General features: G+C 38.8%; 1 protein-coding gene across 1 annotated transcript in view; it reads left to right on the forward strand.

The window, feature by feature from the left end:
* vwa5b1 (von Willebrand factor A domain containing 5B1) overlaps window positions 1-7774 on the forward strand; it is a 19248-nt gene extending 11474 nt beyond the window's left edge. Inside the window, exons 10-21 of the mRNA XM_087782192.1 lie at window positions 455-569; window positions 711-896; window positions 1257-1443; window positions 1503-1702; window positions 1769-1997; window positions 2076-2369; window positions 2655-2792; window positions 2908-3042; window positions 4367-4438; window positions 5177-5246; window positions 5309-5432; window positions 6585-7774. Of these exons, the coding sequence (XP_087638318.1) occupies window positions 455-569; window positions 711-896; window positions 1257-1443; window positions 1503-1702; window positions 1769-1997; window positions 2076-2369; window positions 2655-2792; window positions 2908-3042; window positions 4367-4438; window positions 5177-5246; window positions 5309-5432; window positions 6585-7193 (2359 nt within the window). The 3' untranslated portion in view covers window positions 7194-7774. The remainder of the gene's footprint in view (window positions 1-454; window positions 570-710; window positions 897-1256; window positions 1444-1502; window positions 1703-1768; window positions 1998-2075; window positions 2370-2654; window positions 2793-2907; window positions 3043-4366; window positions 4439-5176; window positions 5247-5308; window positions 5433-6584) is intronic.
* Window positions 7775-19310: the final 11536 nt, after the last annotated feature.

Genomic DNA, 19310 nt, shown 5'->3' on the forward strand with positions numbered 1-19310 from the left:
GTGGTTGAGAGCGATGACACCACATATTTAATGTTAAGTTTGCAAGTTAAAAACAAAAGTAGTTCATTTAAAAAAGTTCATAAAGAAATGCTCAATGTTTTAGTTTAATGCGGCAGGTTTTCAGAATGTAATCCTCGCCTTAAACGAGGGACTGGGTTGCAGAATATCATCAGTTGTGTTACATTCATTTCACACATATTTACACAGGTGTGTGTGGATAAAAGAGAACCGTTTCTCACACACTTAATGCAAATGAGCAGCCAATATGAACGGATGATATTACTCAAGAATTAATCCGGGACTAATCCTTTCAAAATGAAATCCTGTAACAAGGAAATGGGCTTCAGCTTTAAAGATGAGCCTCTACTTCATCCTTGAAGAGAATAGTGATGCATATTTAAAGTGCACGGATGATAAATAATTCACTCAATATCCTTTTTTGTGTTTTCTGTAGATGTTTTACATTTGGTATCGGTCAGAACGCCTGCAGGAGGTTGGTTCAAGGTCTGGCTACAGTTTCCAGAGGAACAGCCGAGTTCCTGGCAGACGGAGAGCGACTCCAGCCCAAGGTACTCGTGTCCACCTCCTCAGCATCTTTGTCGGGCCCTTAGTGACCAGCTGCCACTTTGGGGCTCTGTGCACGAGCCATTAGTCACGATGCCTCACCTAATGCTCCGGTGTCTCTGCACTGTTTATTTTCACCCCCGCAGATGATCAAGTCCCTGAAGAGAACCATGTCTCCCGTCTTAAGCGACATATCCATCGAGTGGCTTTTCCCCGAGACCAAAGAGGTCCTGCTGTCGCCCGTGGGCAACACTTTCTTGTTTCCAGGGGACAATCTGATTGGGTACAGCGTGGTATGCGACATCACCCGCTACCATGCCAACCCCAAATCAGTAAGTGTGTTGTTTAGTAACAGTCCAACGACGACAAGCACGATTACATGAAAAAAAAACACAAGTTATATATAAGATAGTATCAATATGCAAATGACACCTTCATAATTCACTATTCATTTTCCTGAAGGCAATAACTTGTTAAACTATGTCTTTGTCTCTTCGTGCATCTGCTTCTATCAAGAGTGTTCTCTGAGAATAACACAGTCTCAGCCTCCAATATTGTCTACCACCTGCGTTATTGCTCTAATCTTTTACATCTCATTCACGACGTGCTCTTGTTCATAAAAAAAATGGCCAGACTTAACCGTTCACTCAAGATTCAAACCAGCAGAATGACAAGTCGTCGTTTCTGAACAGGAGAAAAGAAGAAGGTACAGCATGATGCGCTCCGTTGAGTCCGCCAGCTCCGTCTTCTATCACTCTCAAGACGAAGAGGCGGGCAGGACGGTGCAGGACGGCCAGTGGTCCAACAGAGAATCCCCGTTCGGTGCTCAGCACGACTCCTACCAAGACACGAGAGACCCTGCCGAGCAAGACCCTGGAGGTAAGACTTGTAAACGTTTCAAGACCAGCATGATTGGACAAACAATTCTATGTTCAAAGGGTTTGACGGCAAGACGTCGCCAAGAAGGCGGGCTTACAGCACCAATCAGATCACCGACTACAACCCAGCCAAAAAGACGTTCACCCCCAGTGATCCCAGCTCTGTGATGCCTAAGAACCCACTGAGGCGGGCCAAGGTCCAAGAGTTGATTGGACAAATGAGCCCTGAGCACGAGGCGCAGTGGAAGAAAGACTTCCAGGTAATGTTCATCTACACTCACAGCAATGTGGACAATCGTTAATTGTAATGATGAACCTGTTCACAGCCGCAGGTCGCAAGCCTCTGCGCCTCCTCCAGGAATCGTCCTGCCAGCGTCCCCCGACCACCTCCTCTCCAGCAGGAAGTGGACCCGGAGGTGCAGTCCCATCCACCGCCGCAGGACAATCCCCCATCCGGTGGCAACATCGGCTCACCTGCAGCCCGTCACGCGGCTGGTGAGGATGGATCCAGATCGTCCACCGACAGTCCCTCCGCTGGAAGCCTTGGGGATTCTGGTAAATGAGCAAAGAAACTTCTTTTTTGTTAACAGTCACCACATCCTACTGTCAATTACTTCTTCTGTTGCCTCTCAGATGGATACAGCCACCAGCTGGTTCAGGCAGAAACCCCTCAGGAGGTCCAGAGCGCGGACCTCGGGGGAACCAGCCCGAAAGGTGGTGACTGCAAGGCCGTGGTGACTGGACTTCTGTGTGGGAAGCCAGTGAAGTGGGAGGTGGTCTTTGACATCGAGCCCTTCCTGCACGGCCGCGAGCGCGAGGAGAAGGTTCACGAAGAGCTGTGGAACGAAACCTTTCATCATCTGGCCGGATGCTCCATCATTAGGGACTTTGAGCACATGGCTCATAGAGAGAGCGAGATCGAGCATGGTGAGGTTTCTTCAGGAGTATAAGGGGACTCAGAGTTAACAGGGAGTTGGATTTTGATGAGTAAAGATTTACTGTGTGACAAATACAGGTAGAATAGTTTGCAGAGGCAGCTGACTGGTTTCTCTTTTGGATTAGAGAATGTATGTGATTGATCAGTTTTTTTCTTTGCAACTTCTCAAGATCTCTGTGAGTCCTCGTTCCTACTGTGCACCGTTCACAACCTGCTAATGGAAAACACGAACTCACTTAGAGCTCCTGGATCAATTCAAGTTGTTTATGACCCAGGCTCAGGCAGGAGGTACCAGCTGTACGCTATCCAAACCAGCAAGGGCTGCAACATACTGAGCAAATTCACCGCCTTCATTCCCATCGACCTGGACACGAACGAGTACCTGCAGACGGGCATCGAATACATCAACTACGGTAGGGTTGAAAACGATGCTTTAAAAAAAACAAAATGCACAAACTAATGTTGAATTCAGCATTTGTTGACTATGCTGTTGTAGTAACAACAAGTCCTGGCCATTGTTTTTTTCAGGTGAGTGCGTGAAGAGAGGCTCGAAGTCCAGCTCACGCTCAGGAAGCAGGAAGAAGAGAGGATACTCAATCGGACTGGGTCGATCTCAGTCTGGTGGTGTGTCGGAGGAGACGGAGGAAGTCCAGCTACCTAACAGTAGGATGCATTTTATATCTGCTACATTTTTCACGAAAACATACATTTCTGGTTTGCCTCTGATTAAGATTCAGTTTCATCGCTTTTAAAATGTACTTCATAGTGTAGATTATTTGATCATCACCGCTTTACAAAAATATAACCTTGAGATATTTATGGTACTTTGTGTAAAAGAGGGATTATTTTGGTATTTCAGTCGTCCGGAGCTCATGTCCAAAGTAAGTGTAGAGACCAGTTCTTGGATGAAAGAGGTCTTATAAATAGGCTGAGGTTTTTTCCCCCAAAAAATCCAGGCCCTTGTGAGAATTACAAGCAAATACAATAAGCTGCTTCAAACTAAAATATTCCTGCAATTAAGCAATAATTATTGCAATTTTCATTAATTCCCTGTTCTGCTTGTTCCCTTATGGGGTTGCGGGGCTGGAGCCTGGTTACTTAGGGCGAAAGGCAGGGGACACCCTGGACAGGATGCCAGTCTGTCACAGGGCACACAAGGACACACAACCATTCACGCTCATACCTATGGACAAGTTCCCAATAAACCTATGTTTTTTTGTACTGCGGGAGGAAACCGGAGTGCCCGGAGTAAACCCACTAACCACTGTGCCACCGTGCGCCCATAGAAAATAATCCGCACCATGTGGTTAAGATTAAAAACGTGGTTTTAAAATGTAATTCTACTCCAAACGTGATATGAAATACGAATGGTTCTTTAAAACCTGATTTATCCTTAACATCACCATTGACCATATGTGCTCATAAAATCCGACAGATGGGATTTAAGGTGTGAAAAATCTGTAGGTGAAGCCACTGAACTGGAATGAAGAATTGTGAGGATTAAGGTTGAGAATTTCTTGACGGCAACAACACACCAGCTGCGAGGGTTTGTATACATAATGCATGTCTATAATTGAGCTATAATGGTCTACGTTTTTTTAAATGGCTGCTCAAAATGTTTTTCCAGATGAACAAACTGACATTATCTACAGGAATAACACCTTTTTTCTCAGTCCAACTCCCATGAAGGGTGTTATCAATGGAAATGTCACTTATACAATTAGCATTCATCCATATAAAGGCAGTCAAATTTGTTCATGGGCTTCTTGTTCTATCAATGCAATTACCTCTAGTTCTCTAAAGGCCAAATGGTTTTTATTTCCAGCAGCAGTAGCATGGCAACAGTCGCAGCAGCTGCAAATACCAAGGATAGAAATGTGATGGATTGGATGGAGGTTTTTGAAAATATGACAGCTCGTTCCTTTTTTGTGTGTGTGTGTGTGTGTGATCCATTGTACTGTGTGTGTGTTTCAATGTGGTTTTTCAGGTGCCGAGGATGGAGTCTCGCCGTGCAGCACTCCCTCCTCCTCAGGCTGGGAGAGGTGCAGCTTCACCGAGGGTGAGAGAATCGGACGCTGGTTTTATCAATACTCCTCTGTGGAGACAAACACTGTCTTTGGACAACAACGTTGAACAGTTCCGAATGGGAATTATTGACCACACTTTTTGATCAAACCTGAGCTATTTAGTTGTGTTTCTGAAGGATGTCAAACGTTATTATCGCTAGTTCAACTCTACATACAGATTGTTATATCTTTTTATGGGTATTTTTGTTTTTATTTGATTTTATATCACACTTATAAATCAACTTAATGGCACAATGACACTCTTCTTGTATTTGTTTTATTTAAAATATTAAAAACTAAAATGTTTCCCCCCCCCTTCAGAATCTTTCAATTGAGGAAATACAAGAAATGAATTACATACAATTGAATTTAACCAAATGTTTTTTTGTATAATGTCATACATTAGTTTTTCACATTTTATTTGACCCTTCCTTCTTTTGGCTTGAGGGCCCCATAAAACAGTCACAGTACAGTACTTCCCACCCCTGCTTTAGTAAGGGCAACAAACATCCCTAGAATCATTACTGCGTGAGCTAGAGAGAGAACTTTATCTCCATTTATTTTAAAAATGCTGCAACTTTTACACTTTTTGTTTAAAGAAAGAAACAACAGCAGGACAGAGGTTTTATAAAATACTTGAGAAATTTACAAATGACTTAAAATACATGTGGATTGATAAACATTTCAAGACAAAAATAGGTCATTTAAATCAATATTTCATTGCATTACAGTTACCCAAAGAAGTCCATCCGTGACGTCTGACCAGTCTGTGAAATCGGTGGAGAGTCTCTTCTCGGCGAGGTGAGAGTACTCATGGGTAAATGTGGCTTTGGCAATATTTTCCCGACCCTCTCTCCTCTTAGGTTGGCCCTGAGCAGAACTCGCCTTTTGACTCGAGCCGCCAAAGGATTCATGTGTCGCTCTCACAGCAAGTCGGGAGATTCGATCGGAGAGAGTGACAACGAGAACAAAGACTATATTCCTCTGGTGGGTACTTTCTGAAAGGGCAGGCGCAGAGAGCGAAAGGTCAATAATCTTGGGAAAGGCTTCTTCGCTTATAAGATCCAGCTTCAGATTTATGGTCTTGAATTGATATTAACGAGGAGATTTCTGACACAAGAGTTAATTAAGTATGTGATTATATGAAATAATATTGAGATCTTTAGTGCAAGTGGTATTACACAGTATGTATAGTACAAAAGCAATATAAAAAATGACTCATGGTTATCACCAGGTCAGGTGTAGGATATTCTGTCTTTGTTTCAAACACAAATGCAGCAGTAGACGCTAACAGCTAATGCTCATAAAAAAGCTAGTGCTAATGCTAACTGCGATTAGCATATGAACTCATTACTCAATAAAGAAAATAGATACAGCGATATATTATATTGTATATATTACAATTTGTTTTCTTCTTCATAATACTGTAGAGATATTCAACAACGCTGTTGATTTTCCATTTTCTTTTAGCTTTAAAATCATTTTTTATTTGAATCATCCTTTTTTTTTGTTTTATAATTGAACATAGTGTGAGTTAAGGAAAAATTGTTCAGTGTTTGTTCATTTTTTGGTTCTGCAATTAAACTTCCAGCAGTCATTACGTCATCCGCAGCTAAAGAAACAATGAAATCCTGGCGATGACTGAGGACGAGAGGATACAGTGACTCCAGCAGCTTTTAAAGCTGATGTTTGGACACATTTTGGTTTGAAAACAAATGAAATCAGTTATGACTTCGTCAAGAGTCATGTGGTCTGTAAATTCTGCAACACCAGAGTGAAGTACTCGACAATACTAGAAAAATATCCTTGTTACTACAGTATCAAAATATATCATATCAATGCAACTGTTACCCAAAAATCTGTATTATTTTATTTGATCTTATGCCACAAACAATTGCCTCAAATCCCTCCCCTTCCTCTCACTGAAATATGATTGGCTACTGATGTTTCTTGAAGCAGCTGACTGGTTTTCCTTCCACGTCTGTCCAATTAATCCTTAACAAATAAAAGCAGGGTTAAAAAACGTCATCTTGGGATATTTTAACATGTATTCCTAAACTCATGAGGATCATAATTAACTTTATATAATACAACATTTGAGGTGGTCGACTAATTTAAAACTCACTGATTGTTCTTCAGGTGCTGCTGCAGTTGGCAAGCGGGGCGTTTCCTCTGGACACGGCGCTCTGCGAGGCCATCAACGTGCCCATGCAGAAGCTCAAGTGGACGTCTCCCTTCAACAGCCACCGCACCAGCCTCAGCCATCCGTCCGGCAGCTGTCGCGCCATCGATGAAGCTCCCGCCGAGAAGGACTGGAGCTGCAAGGAAGGGACCGTCAACAACAACAAGACCTCCTGGGTGGATTCCGGAACGCCTCCGCCAGGAAGCGCTCCTGCCGACAACCCTCTCTCTACTCCGCCCCAAACTGACAGTGGACGGAGTTCTGGATCGGGAGAAACACCATCCTCGTCCCCCGCCGGCGCCTGGAAGAGGATCCTGGACCCGGAGAGCATGGTGTGGGCCACCGCCGTGGCTCTGGCCTGGCTGGAGCACAGCTCCGCCGGCCACATCATCGAGTGGGAACTGGTGGCGGCCAAAGCCAGCATGTGGTTGAACGTGCAGGACATCCCCGAGGGTCGCGACCTGGCCTCCATCAAAGCTGCTGCAAACCAACTGTTCATCATCCTCAGACACTGGGAGGAGAACCTCCAGCTGAACATGCTGTGCTACAACCCCAACAGCGTCTGAGGTGATGCTTTGCTACCCCAGGCTGGATGTTCAGTGCGTTCTCCGGGGTTTTTTCGTTTCGCAGATGTGAACAATGTCGTCTTCTCTCGCTGTGCAATCTACTCCAAACATATCACAGGCTCTCTGAGGGTGATCCGTACAAGCCATTACCTCGCCGGTGCCAAAAACTGTAGCGCAGTCCGTTCTGATTTTAGGGTTATCTGGAGCTTTACAAACTGAAATGGCTGAAAAATCATTTTTGAGGGATAAAACCAGAGAGTTTCACTCATGTATTGATCTTTGTCATCTTCGTGTCTTATCTTAGATAACTTAGCTCCCCTGGTTGTTTTGTAGAAGACTCCTCCTTGATACCAAACATTATTTGATTTTTATTAGTTGACTGTATCCTCTCGACCTCAGTCAAGGAAGTGGAAATCTCGTGGGTCAATTTAGCTGACGAGGGGGTAATGACTGCTGCCATCTAGTGGCTGGACGTTTAATTGAAACACAAAAATGAACAAACGGTGTTAATATTTGGCTGAAGGAGTCACATTATATGCTGCAAGTGTAGTGAAGGGCCGTCGTATGGAAGAACATCCATGCCACCAAAATATTGACATTTCACATTTGAATCGTTTTACTGAAATGTTGTTGTTTTTCAAGGATTTCATTATTATTTTTGAATAATTGAATTTCAAAATGTTTTCATTGAATCATTTAATAATTTCTATATTGAAAAATTGAATTTATTTGGTTTATTCATTAACGAAATTAATAAATTCAAGTAGTTTTAATTTTTTTTTTTTAAACAAATTGAGGTTAATCTTTTATCTCTTTTAAATCTTTATTTATTCTAAGTCGAATAACAACAAAATGTTCTAAATTAAATTTTTTCCTTAATTTAATGTAATTAATTCAATATAAAACTGTATTGTCTGGTACCAGCAATAACACCAACATTTTTATATTGAATTTAAATGGCTATGAAGATTTTTTTTTTTAGAACATTGGAATTATTATTATTAGAATATCAAGTTTGATATTCTAATAATAATAATTTGTTTTTGTTTTTTTAATTAAATTGATAATATTCATCTTATTAATTAAATGAAAAGGAATTAAAACAATTCAAACTTTCAATATACAAATTAAATTATTGAGATAAATAATTAAAGGCTTAAAAAACATTTAAATAATAAAAGAAAAAAGAAAAATCGAGTTTCAACATTTGAAACTTCACAGGTCTTTATTCTGATGACACTAATTTAAAATATATGAGAAGACAATCGTTTCAATTTAATTGCATATTATTTAATGATCTATTCCCCTTATTTTAACTTCCACTTAATAAATCATATATGAAATATGGATAAAACAACATACTTCAACGAAAAGAAGAAAAACATTTGAACAATTAATTTAAAAAGAGATTCACTCAGACTGTATTGTTTTATATTTATCAAATTCATTTATGTTCTAAAGATAGTTTTAAAAATATGGCCTCTTAAAAGTACAAGTCACACGTGGACCCCCGACTATTGTCCTCACACCGACACCAAGAAGACAGTAGACGCTGGAGACCCTAAAATCAGTCCTGGAGTAACCGTAGTAAATCTGTAGCATGCTTGACTACTGTTCGTTGTGATGGGGAAGCCTGACACTGCTGTACAAACACATCTCCACCGAGATCTACCGTCGTTCGTGTCGTGCAAAAGAAAAAAAGCGTCCAGTCACTCTCAGTGCTGGCGAGACTGTTTCCACGCCAAGGTCAGTGTTCTTGATATTTGCCAGCGTCGCCGTGTGCCGAATGAAAATATGCAAAAACAACTACTTTTAATGTCTTAATGCCTCGTACGACCACGTTTGTGTTCACACTCATGCGTCTTCTTTTTACCTCGTGAAGTCTTTTGTTCTTTACTGAAGTGATTGTACACGAAAATAAATAGTCCAAGTGCTCAGAGGGACGTTTAAGTTATAGATAAAAATAGATTAAAGGTAATTTGTTTTTCATTTGACCTTTAATTAGAAGAAGTATGAGTCATTTTAAAAAGACATTTCTCCGGCTCATTTACCTCAAGTGCCTGACCAGGGTTTAAATTCAGCAGAATGTCATCTTTTGTATTCATAGCCGCATGACTTTCTCTCTTCTGGACCCTCGTTCTTGAGTGAATATTTGCCTGGACAGTGTTGCTTCACTCAGGTATTCATCGCCATCCTCGCCCCCTCAGGCTCAGCTCTTCTTGCATGAGTGTTGGTTATGATCTTCTGTCACTCCAGAGCCCGGCGTTGTCGTGAGAGTTTGTGCTGTTCTTTCGGTCGCGGTGTTTTTTCTACGTGCAGTCCAGTGACCTGCTGTGTGTGCCTTCATGGGAGTCGACAGTTTCTATGGTGTCGTCATAACTGTTGATGCTGAATCTTCCAGTGCTGCATGTAATAAAAAGGAATCTTTAAAAAAAATGCAAAAATTGTGTCACTCATATGGGGTCAACGGTATGATATATAGTGATACTGCAGTAACAAGGATATATGTGTAGTATTGTCCGAGTACTTGACTTAGTTTGTTTTAAAACCAAAATATTTCCAAACATCAGCTTTAAAAGCTGCTGGAGTCACTGTATCCTCTCGTCCTCAGTCATCACTGTATCCTCTCGTCCTCAGTTATAAATGCGATAATATTGTTCCTTTAGCTGTAGAGAGGTAATGGCCGGAAGTTTAACTGCAACACAAAAATGAACAAACTAAGTGAATAGTTGCATGTTAATAAAAGAAAAAAAAAATTCATTGTACACACACTTATTTGAAATATGAACCATAAATTAACTACGACATAAAAGAAATATGATTTGAAAGCAAAAAAAAACAACTGAAAAAAAGGTTTTCTTTTTTTTAAAACACCCTTATTTATTACCAAAATATGTTGGGTAGAACTTAAAGAGTGCCGCCTCTCATTTTTATAAAGTCATGTGTAAAAATACTAATTTCATTAATGCTCGCCTTTTTACGAGTATTAGCTTTTACAATTAAATGTTTTTGTTTTGCTTTTTAATTTGTTTTCTTTTTCTGTTTTTTAAAAAAAAAACATTTGACTTTTTTTAGTCAACTGTATCCGCTCGTACTCAGTAGAGAGGATCTCGCAGGTGAGCTGACACTAATGACTACTGCCATCTAGTGGCTGGAAGTTTAATTGAAACACCAAAAATGAACAAATGGATTGAATATTAGCATGTTAATTGTAAATAAAAACAAAGTGTTATTCAGTGCTGTTGAACATTGATACAGTATATTGAAAAATACCCCCCTGATGTAGAGATATTGTCTCTCCTAGTGACTGATGGGTAAACCGGGCTCACCGTCCAACAGCAGTTGAAACAGGAACAACAGCAGGAACATGTGATTAACAGGGAGGGCGAGTTTCAGATGTTTATTACCTGTCAACAGCTCTCTTCTGTTGCCGGGCAACACCTGCATCGCTGTGCTTAAATTCTCAAACCCTACAGAGATGATGTGTGGATTCACTCAGAGTTCATCTCCTCCTTCTTCTCATCGATCCTAGATGTTATTTGAGGAAGTAATTGACCTGGATTTGGGTCTGACCCAGAGTCCTACCACAGAAGAAGAGACGTGGGTGTATTTATGAGGCTGTCAGGAGGTCAAAGATCATCTAGATACTCATTTATTTAATCAATGATTATTGGATTATTGGAGTATTTATTGCACCTTCATTTTATTTTTTACTGAATTTATACAATTGGTATAAGAAAGAAATCAAATACTAATAACAATAATAATTTTAACTTTTTAAGCATGATTTTATGACTTGATTTTATAATTTCTGCTCCTTTATGTTTGCTTGACGGCCCCTCAGAACCGCCACTTTATAAAATGTGGCCCCTGAGTTAAATACATTTCCCAAACTGACCTAGTTCCAGTCATTTGTGGATAAAACCAGCTCTCGATGTACATATCTATTCTTAATCTTGTCCCAGATGTGCTGCAGATTTGTTATGTGGTTCAAAAAAAGCTATAGATTTTCAAAAAAAAAAAATTATTTCAATTGATTAAGTAGTTATTCTTGTGTTTTTTGTAAAAAAAAAAATATATATATATATATATATATATTTGCTTCTATGATCTGTTTTACCACGTATTTCTTTTACATGAACATTAAACAAGAGCGTATTAAAATCATAAAAGACACTAATATTGAAATATTAGTTAAAACTGACTCCATATCATTGTTCAGCAGGTCTTGAACTATAAGAGAGAACGTTTTATGCATTTTTACTGAGAAAATATAGATCAATTGTCCTGTTGGTACACTTTATGTATGTCATTAATACAAAAGCCTAATATATTTTTAATTAAAACAAAATTTGAAAAAAAAAAAAAAATCAATATTTGACGTGATGTTTTTTCTTGCAGTTTTATGCATTTTCACAGGGGAAATATTGATTTATTGTCCTGTTAGTACACAGTATTTCTGTCACTAATATTAAACCATAATAAAGTTTTCCTTGTGTAATCAAAAAACCTTATTATTGGGAAGATATGACCTGGTTTTCATGTTCAGCAGCTCTTGAACTATAAGTTAGTGAAGTTTTACTGAGGAAATATTGATTTATTGTCCTGTTAATACACTGTAGTTATGTCACTATTATTAGTTTACATTATATTTTAATTAATATAGTAAAAACCTTTATAGTTGAGAAACTATGACCTGTTTTTCATGTTCAGAAGCTCTTGAACTATAACTTAGTGTGAGGAAATATTGATGCATTGTCCTGCTAGTACACTGTATTTATGTCACTTATAATATGGCTTAATGTATTTTAATTTATATCACAAAAAAACTTAATATTTAAGAAGATTTTACCTGTTTTCATGTTCAGCAGCTCTTTAACTGTCAGTGAGCTTCAGACCAACATGTAAACTCTGTGTTATTCTCCTTTCTCTCTTGCATACAAGTAAATTACGTTATTTAAATCCAAATCTGATTTCTATTCCTCTAAGGGGCCGATGAATCTGCGAGATCGTATAAATCGTATCGTTACAGTAGAGAGCGTTCATGTCACTGTAAATGAGGGAGTTTACATGTAGGAGCAGGTGACTGTGACCTGCGAGCGACATGCATGCGACACCATCATCACTTGTGTTCCGTAACACCTCCTCATCACAGAGTCGGTCACGCCGACTCGTGGGCGGACGTGGAGCTCATTCCTGAGCCGCCGTCACAACCACGGGAGGCTGGAGAAAAAAAAGAAGTCAGTAACAACGACACAGAACTCGCTGCTGCAGACCAGGATCCCACTAATAAGCCAAGCATCTGGCAGACAATGTTCCGACTGTCTCTTCAAGTACCTGCCGAGGTCGGAGAGACGAAGTCTGACGGAGCTGAGCGGCGGCTTGTCGGGAACGGAAGCGACTTTAGATTGTCTGCTGGCATTTAAAAAAGGGCATGCTGGGAAATGGATGGTAGACGAAGGTTCTTGTTTACGACCCGGAAGTTAGTCGTTGTTAACCTTCTTGGAGTTTTGGGCGAGATTTCCCTGAGGAGAAAAACACCAAATTGTGTTGTTCTAGAGAAACTAGAAATGAGTTGTGTTTATATAGAAAAATATAATGTATTTAAAACGTGTTTTAATAGATTATTTTTTAAGTGTAACAAAAGTAAAAGCATTATTAGGTATAGATAGAAAATGAACATCAAATAAATATAATTGAATCCAACATTAATACAAACATAATCTTGTTTTAAGAAGGAACAATGACATTATTTATCGGATAATGATAGCGATAAAGGAGCGAAAAGTATAAAATAAAGCTAAATATGTGGGTAACGGTTTTACTTAAACAAGGAACAGAAATCAGATATGGATCAGAATAATGCAATTAACTTGTATACAAGTGAGAAAAGGAGAATAACACAGAGTTTACATGTTGGTCTGAAGCACAGAGCTGTTAGTTCGCTGTTAGATCTTCCTCGTGGTTGTTCATTATCGTACTCCAAAGGTTTCCATCAAAAAAAAGAAAGCGAGGACGAGTTATTATCCCAAAGGTCAGAGATGGTGTTCACTCCTTTAACGACCAAGTTCCTGTCATCCCTAATTCCTTTCTCACACAAGTAGTGATACAATTATACTACAATACGTGGTGGATTTTGAAAAAAAAAACTTCAGCTCAGGACTTTTTCTATCAATATGCTACAATTTTATTGTAATTTTTTTTACAACTAATCTGATATAAAAGCACTTTTTATCCAATTAATATTTTTATATTCACTTAAATATCTTTGAGGGACGATAAACAAAAATACTAGAAATACATTCAAAATAAAATTTGTTTTAGTTTACCTAAGTTTTTCTTAAGGTCTTTATTTAAAAAAAAAATTAAATTAAATTTCATGTAGATATTTACGGCATTTGTTCATTTTTATGTTTCAATTAATCTTCCGTCCACTAGATGGCAGCGGTCGATATGTCAGTTAAAAGGACAATGAAATCCCGCAAAATTGTTTCTACATGACCTTTGACCTCGTGACGGCCACATAAATAGAATCATGAGTGATTAACTGTAGATGTACTTGTTCTTCTTTGTCAAATTGGATTGTTTAATTGGAAAATGCGCCTTTTTTTTTACTACAGGTTTCAAGACATTTCTTATATCCACACAAACACAACATAATGTCACCGACGACGCACACGTTCATCACGAGACGTTGACGTGTCGTAATTATCGACGCGTGACAAACTTAACGAGGTTTTTGATCCGGCGCCGAAAACGCCGCCTTGACGTGTGTCAAAGTGAACAGTTTCGCCGGATTGAATGCGTGTATTGACGTGTTATAATTACTATACTTGAGAGTAAAAACATCCTCATTACGATCACTTATGTTCGGAGCAGACACGCGTCACAAGTTAAACCCAGTCGATGCTGATGCGACGACAGAAAACAAGGATCGTGTTGCTTTGAGTCGAGTGAACAGGGGAAAAAAAAACAACTCATTAGGCGAGTGTGTGTGTCTGCAGCACTCACTTCTGCCGGGCCCTCGTGGTGTTGATATTCAAGCCCCTTAAGTGGGGGATAATGGAGGGAATGTCTTTGATGACTCACTGCCTTACAGGAGGCTCGGGATGCTGCGGCCCCCGGAGGTTTCCATGGCGTCGCTTTCATGGAGGCTGAGCGTGAACAAGGGAACAAGTCGTGTTTGTGTCTGAGATCGTGGACTTAAGAGGAACGACGTGAAGGTTTATGTCTTCCTAAGCTTTCGGATATTAGATGTACTCTTGAAATACGAGGAGAAGTCCATTTGGCTTATATCGGGGGGCCCCCAACCTTTTTTGTGCCACTTTAATGTCAAAAGATTTATTCACGAAACCACCTTCCAATAAAAAAAAAAGCAACAATAAAAGTGCTTTACCGCCAAAAAAAGAACCACAAGTGCACGAAAAAATATGTATTTAAGCTCAACAAATGTGTGTACTTGCGTGTGTGTTAAAGTTGTATCATCAGTTTGTGTCAGTTTGTACAAAAACTTGCTTTCGATGGAGTCTACTGACTCCTTTAAGGAACATCTTAAGCTGCTGGAGTCGACTGTATCCTCTCGTCCTCAGGCATCCCTGGTATTCATTGTTCCTTTAGCTACAGAGGTTGTAATTACTGCTGCCATCTAGCGGACAGAAGTTTAATTGTAACACAAAAATCAAAAACCGCTGAGAATGTTTGCCTTTTAATTATAAAATAAAACTCTTCTTTGATGGATCTACTGACTCCTTTAAGGAACATCTTAAGACGTTTCTATTCGTTCAGGCTTTTCCTTGAATTTCTCGAACTCCTGTGTTGTTCTCAATATTATCTTGATCTTTAAAGTATATACTTTATTGAGTATTGTTTTGATTGTTTAAGCGCTCTGTGACCCTGGTCTCGAAAAGCGCTATATAAATAAATATTACTTACTTACTTACTTACTTTCCATTTAAATATTGACGTTAAAAAATTATCTTAAGCCCCCACCCACTGAAAACACCTCGTCTTTCTGGAGATATAATCTCGTTTGCCATAACCACGCCCACTCTGCTGTGATTGGTCAAACGCCTAGGTTTGTCACCACGCGTCTTCAATCCTTTGGAAGTCTCCAATTCAAAGGGACTCGTTGTACAAACAAAGCGGGCGTTATTACAGCTGGCTGGAGGAGTGAAGCCATTATTACATCATAATGGAGTCCGCTCTCGTAACCTCTCGTTCGCCAAGATTTCAAACTCTATTAAAGTAATAAGTTCAAAACATGGTCATGATGACGGACTCACTCCAACTTAAGAGAGAAAGACCAACATTAGTGAGTGAGTCATGAGAGCTGAAGTTTGACATTAGTCGACCTTTAAGGTGGATCAGCAGGAGCTCTGGACCAGTTCTGCAACAAGAGGGTCTCATATAGAGTTTTAGTTTCACTCTTTTCACTAGTTTACCGGCTTATCTTTTCATACAAGCGTCTTTACGTGTCAAGAGTCACAGGCCAAGTCTTTTTCTTTCCGATTGAAAGACTTTTCAGAAGTAGCAATAGCAGAAAATATATATATTTTAATTATTTCTGTGTGGCCCCGTAACATTGTCTCATGGACCGATACTGGTCCCCGGACTGGGGGTTGGGGATTTAGGGTCCTTAATCATACATGTACAGTATATATAGAGGTGTGTATTGACAAGAACCTGGTGATACGGTACATATCATGATACAGAGGCAAGGATACAATACATAGTGATACAGTACTGGAGTAACAAGTATATATGTGTAGTATTGTCAAGTACTTGACTCTGGTGTTGTGATACTATAGGAACACGTATATATGTGTAGTATTGTCGAGTACTTGACTCTAGTGTTGTTATAGTGTAGTTACAAGATATATGTGTAGTATTGTCCAGTACTTGACTGGATTTGTGATACTGTAGGAACAAGTATATATGTGTAGTATTGTCCAGTACTTGACTCTGGATTTGTGATACTGTAGTAACAAGTATATATGTGTAGTATTGTCAAGTACTTGACTCTGGTGTTGTGATACTATAGGAACAAGTATATATGTGTAGTATTGTCGAGTACTTGACTCTAGTGTTGTTATAGTGTAGTTACAAGGATATATGTGTAGTATTGTCCAGTACTTGACTGGATTTGTGATACTGTAGGAACAAGTATATATGTGTAGTATTGTCCAGTACTTGACTCTGGATTTGTGATACTGTAGTAACAAGTATATATGTGTAGTATTGTCCAGTACTTGACTCTGGATTTGTGATACTGTAGGAACAAGTATATATGTGTAGTATTGTCCAGTACTTGACTCTAGTGTTGTTATAGTGTAGTTACAAGGATATATGTGTAGTATTGTCCAGTACTTGACTGGATTTGTGATACTGTAGGAACAAGTATATATGTGTAGTATTGTCCAGTACTTGACTCTGGATTTGTGATACTGTAGGAACAAGTATATATGTGTAGTATTGTCCAGTACTTGACTCTGGATTTGTGATACTGTAGGAACAAGTATATATGTGTAGTATTGTCCAGTACTTGACTCTGGATTTGTGATACTGTAGTAACACGTATATATGTGTAGTATTGTCCAGTACGTGACTCTGGTGTTGTTATAGTGTCGTAACAAGTATATATGTGTAGTATTGTCCAGTACTTGACTCTGGATTTGTGATACTGTAGGAACAAGTATATATGTGTAGTATTGTCCAGTACTTGACTCTGGATTTGTGATACTGTAGGAACAAGTATATATGTGTAGTATTGTCCAGTACTTGACTCTGGATTTGTGATACTGTAGGAACAAGTATATATGTGTAGTATTGTCCAGTACTTGACTCTGGATTTGTGATACTGTAGTAACAAGTATATATGTGTAGTATTGTCCAGTACTTGACTCTGGATTTGTGATACTGTAGGAACAAGTATATATGTGTAGTATTGTCCAGTACTTGACTCTAGTGTTGTTATAGTGTAGTTACAAGGATATATGTGTAGTATTGTCCAGTACTTGACTGGATTTGTGATACTGTAGGAACAAGTATATATGTGTAGTATTGTCCAGTACTTGACTCTGGATTTGTGATACTGTAGGAACAAGTATATATGTGTAGTATTGTCCAGTACTTGACTCTGGATTTGTGATACTGTAGGAACAAGTATATATGTGTAGTATTGTCCAGTACTTGACTCTGGATTTGTGATACTGTAGTAACACGTATATATGTGTAGTATTGTCCAGTACGTGACTCTGGTGTTGTTATAGTGTCGTAACAAGTATATATGTGTAGTATTGTCCAGTACTTGACTCTGGTGTTGTGATACTGTAGTAACAAGTATATATGTGTAGTATTGTCCAGTACTTGACTCTGGTGTTGTGATAGTGTAGTACCAAGTATATATGTGTAGTATTGTCGAATACTTGACTCTGGTGTTGTGATACTGTAGTAACAAGTATATATGTGTAGTATTGTCCAGTACTTGACTCTGGTGTTGTGATACTGTAGTAAGAAGTATATATGTGTAGTATTGTCCAGTACTTGACTCTAGTGTTGTTATAGTGTAGTAACAAGTATATATGTGTAGTATTGTCCAGTACTTGACTCTGGTGTTGTGATAGTGTAGTAACAAGTATATATGTGTAGTATTGTCGAGTACTTGACTCTGGTGTTGTGATAGTGTAGTACCAAGTATATATGTGTAGTATTGTTGAATACTTGACTCTGGTGTTGTGATACTGTAGGAACAAGTATATATGTGTAGTATTGTCCAGTACTTGACTCTGGTGTTGTGATACTGTAGTAACAAGTATATATGTGTAGTATTGTCGAGTACTTGACTCTGGTGTTGTGATACTGTAGGAACAAGTATATATGTGTAGTATTGTCCAGTACTTGACTCTAGTGTTGTTATAGTGTAGTTACAAGGATATATGTGTAGTATTGTCCAGTACTTGACTGGATTTGTGATACTGTAGGAACAAGTATATATGTGTAGTATTGTCCAGTACTTGACTCTGGATTTGTGATACTGTAGGAACAAGTATATATGTGTAGTATTGTCCAGTACTTGACTCTGGATTTGTGATACTGTAGGAACAAGTATATATGTGTAGTATTGTCCAGTACTTGACTCTGGATTTGTGATACTGTAGTAACACGTATATATGTGTAGTATTGTCCAGTACGTGACTCTGGTGTTGTTATAGTGTCGTAACAAGTATATATGTGTAGTATTGTCCAGTACTTGACTCTGGTGTTGTGATACTGTAGTAACAAGTATATATGTGTAGTATTGTCCAGTACTTGACTCTGGTGTTGTGATAGTGTAGTACCAAGTATATATGTGTAGTATTGTCGAATACTTGACTCTGGTGTTGTGATACTGTAGTAACAAGTATATATGTGTAGTATTGTCCAGTACTTGACTCTGGTGTTGTGATACTGTAGTAAGAAGTATATATGTGTAGTATTGTCCAGTACTTGACTCTAGTGTTGTTATAGTGTAGTAACAAGTATATATGTGTAGTATTGTCCAGTACTTGACTCTGGTGTTGTGATAGTGTAGTAACAAGTATATATGTGTAGTATTGTCGAGTACTTGACTCTGGTGTTGTGATAGTGTAGTACCAAGTATATATGTGTAGTATTGTTGAATACTTGACTCTGGTGTTGTGATACTGTAGGAACAAGTATATATGTGTAGTATTGTCCAGTACTTGACTCTGGTGTTGTGATACTGTAGTAACAAGTATATATGTGTAGTATTGTCGAGTACTTGACTCTGGTGTTGTGATAGTGTAGTACCAAGTATATATGTGTAGTATTGTCGAATACTTGACTCTGGTGTTGTGATACTGTAGTAACAAGTATATATGTGTAGTATTGTCGAGTACTTGACTCTGGTGTTGTGATAGTGTAGTACCAAGTATATATGTGTAGTATTGTCGAATACTTGACTCTGGTGTTGTGATACTGTAGTAACAAGTATATATTTGTAGTATTGTCGAGTACTTGACTCTGGTGTTGTGATAGTGTAGTAACAAGTATATATTTGTAGTATTGTCGAGTACTTGACTCTGGTGTTGTAGTATTTACAGACCACATGACTCTTGA

The sequence above is a fragment of the Callionymus lyra genome, chromosome 19 (assembly GCF_982586985.1).
Source record: "Callionymus lyra chromosome 19, fCalLyr1.hap1.1, whole genome shotgun sequence".
In the NCBI taxonomy this organism is placed as follows: domain Eukaryota; kingdom Metazoa; phylum Chordata; class Actinopteri; order Syngnathiformes; family Callionymidae; genus Callionymus; species Callionymus lyra.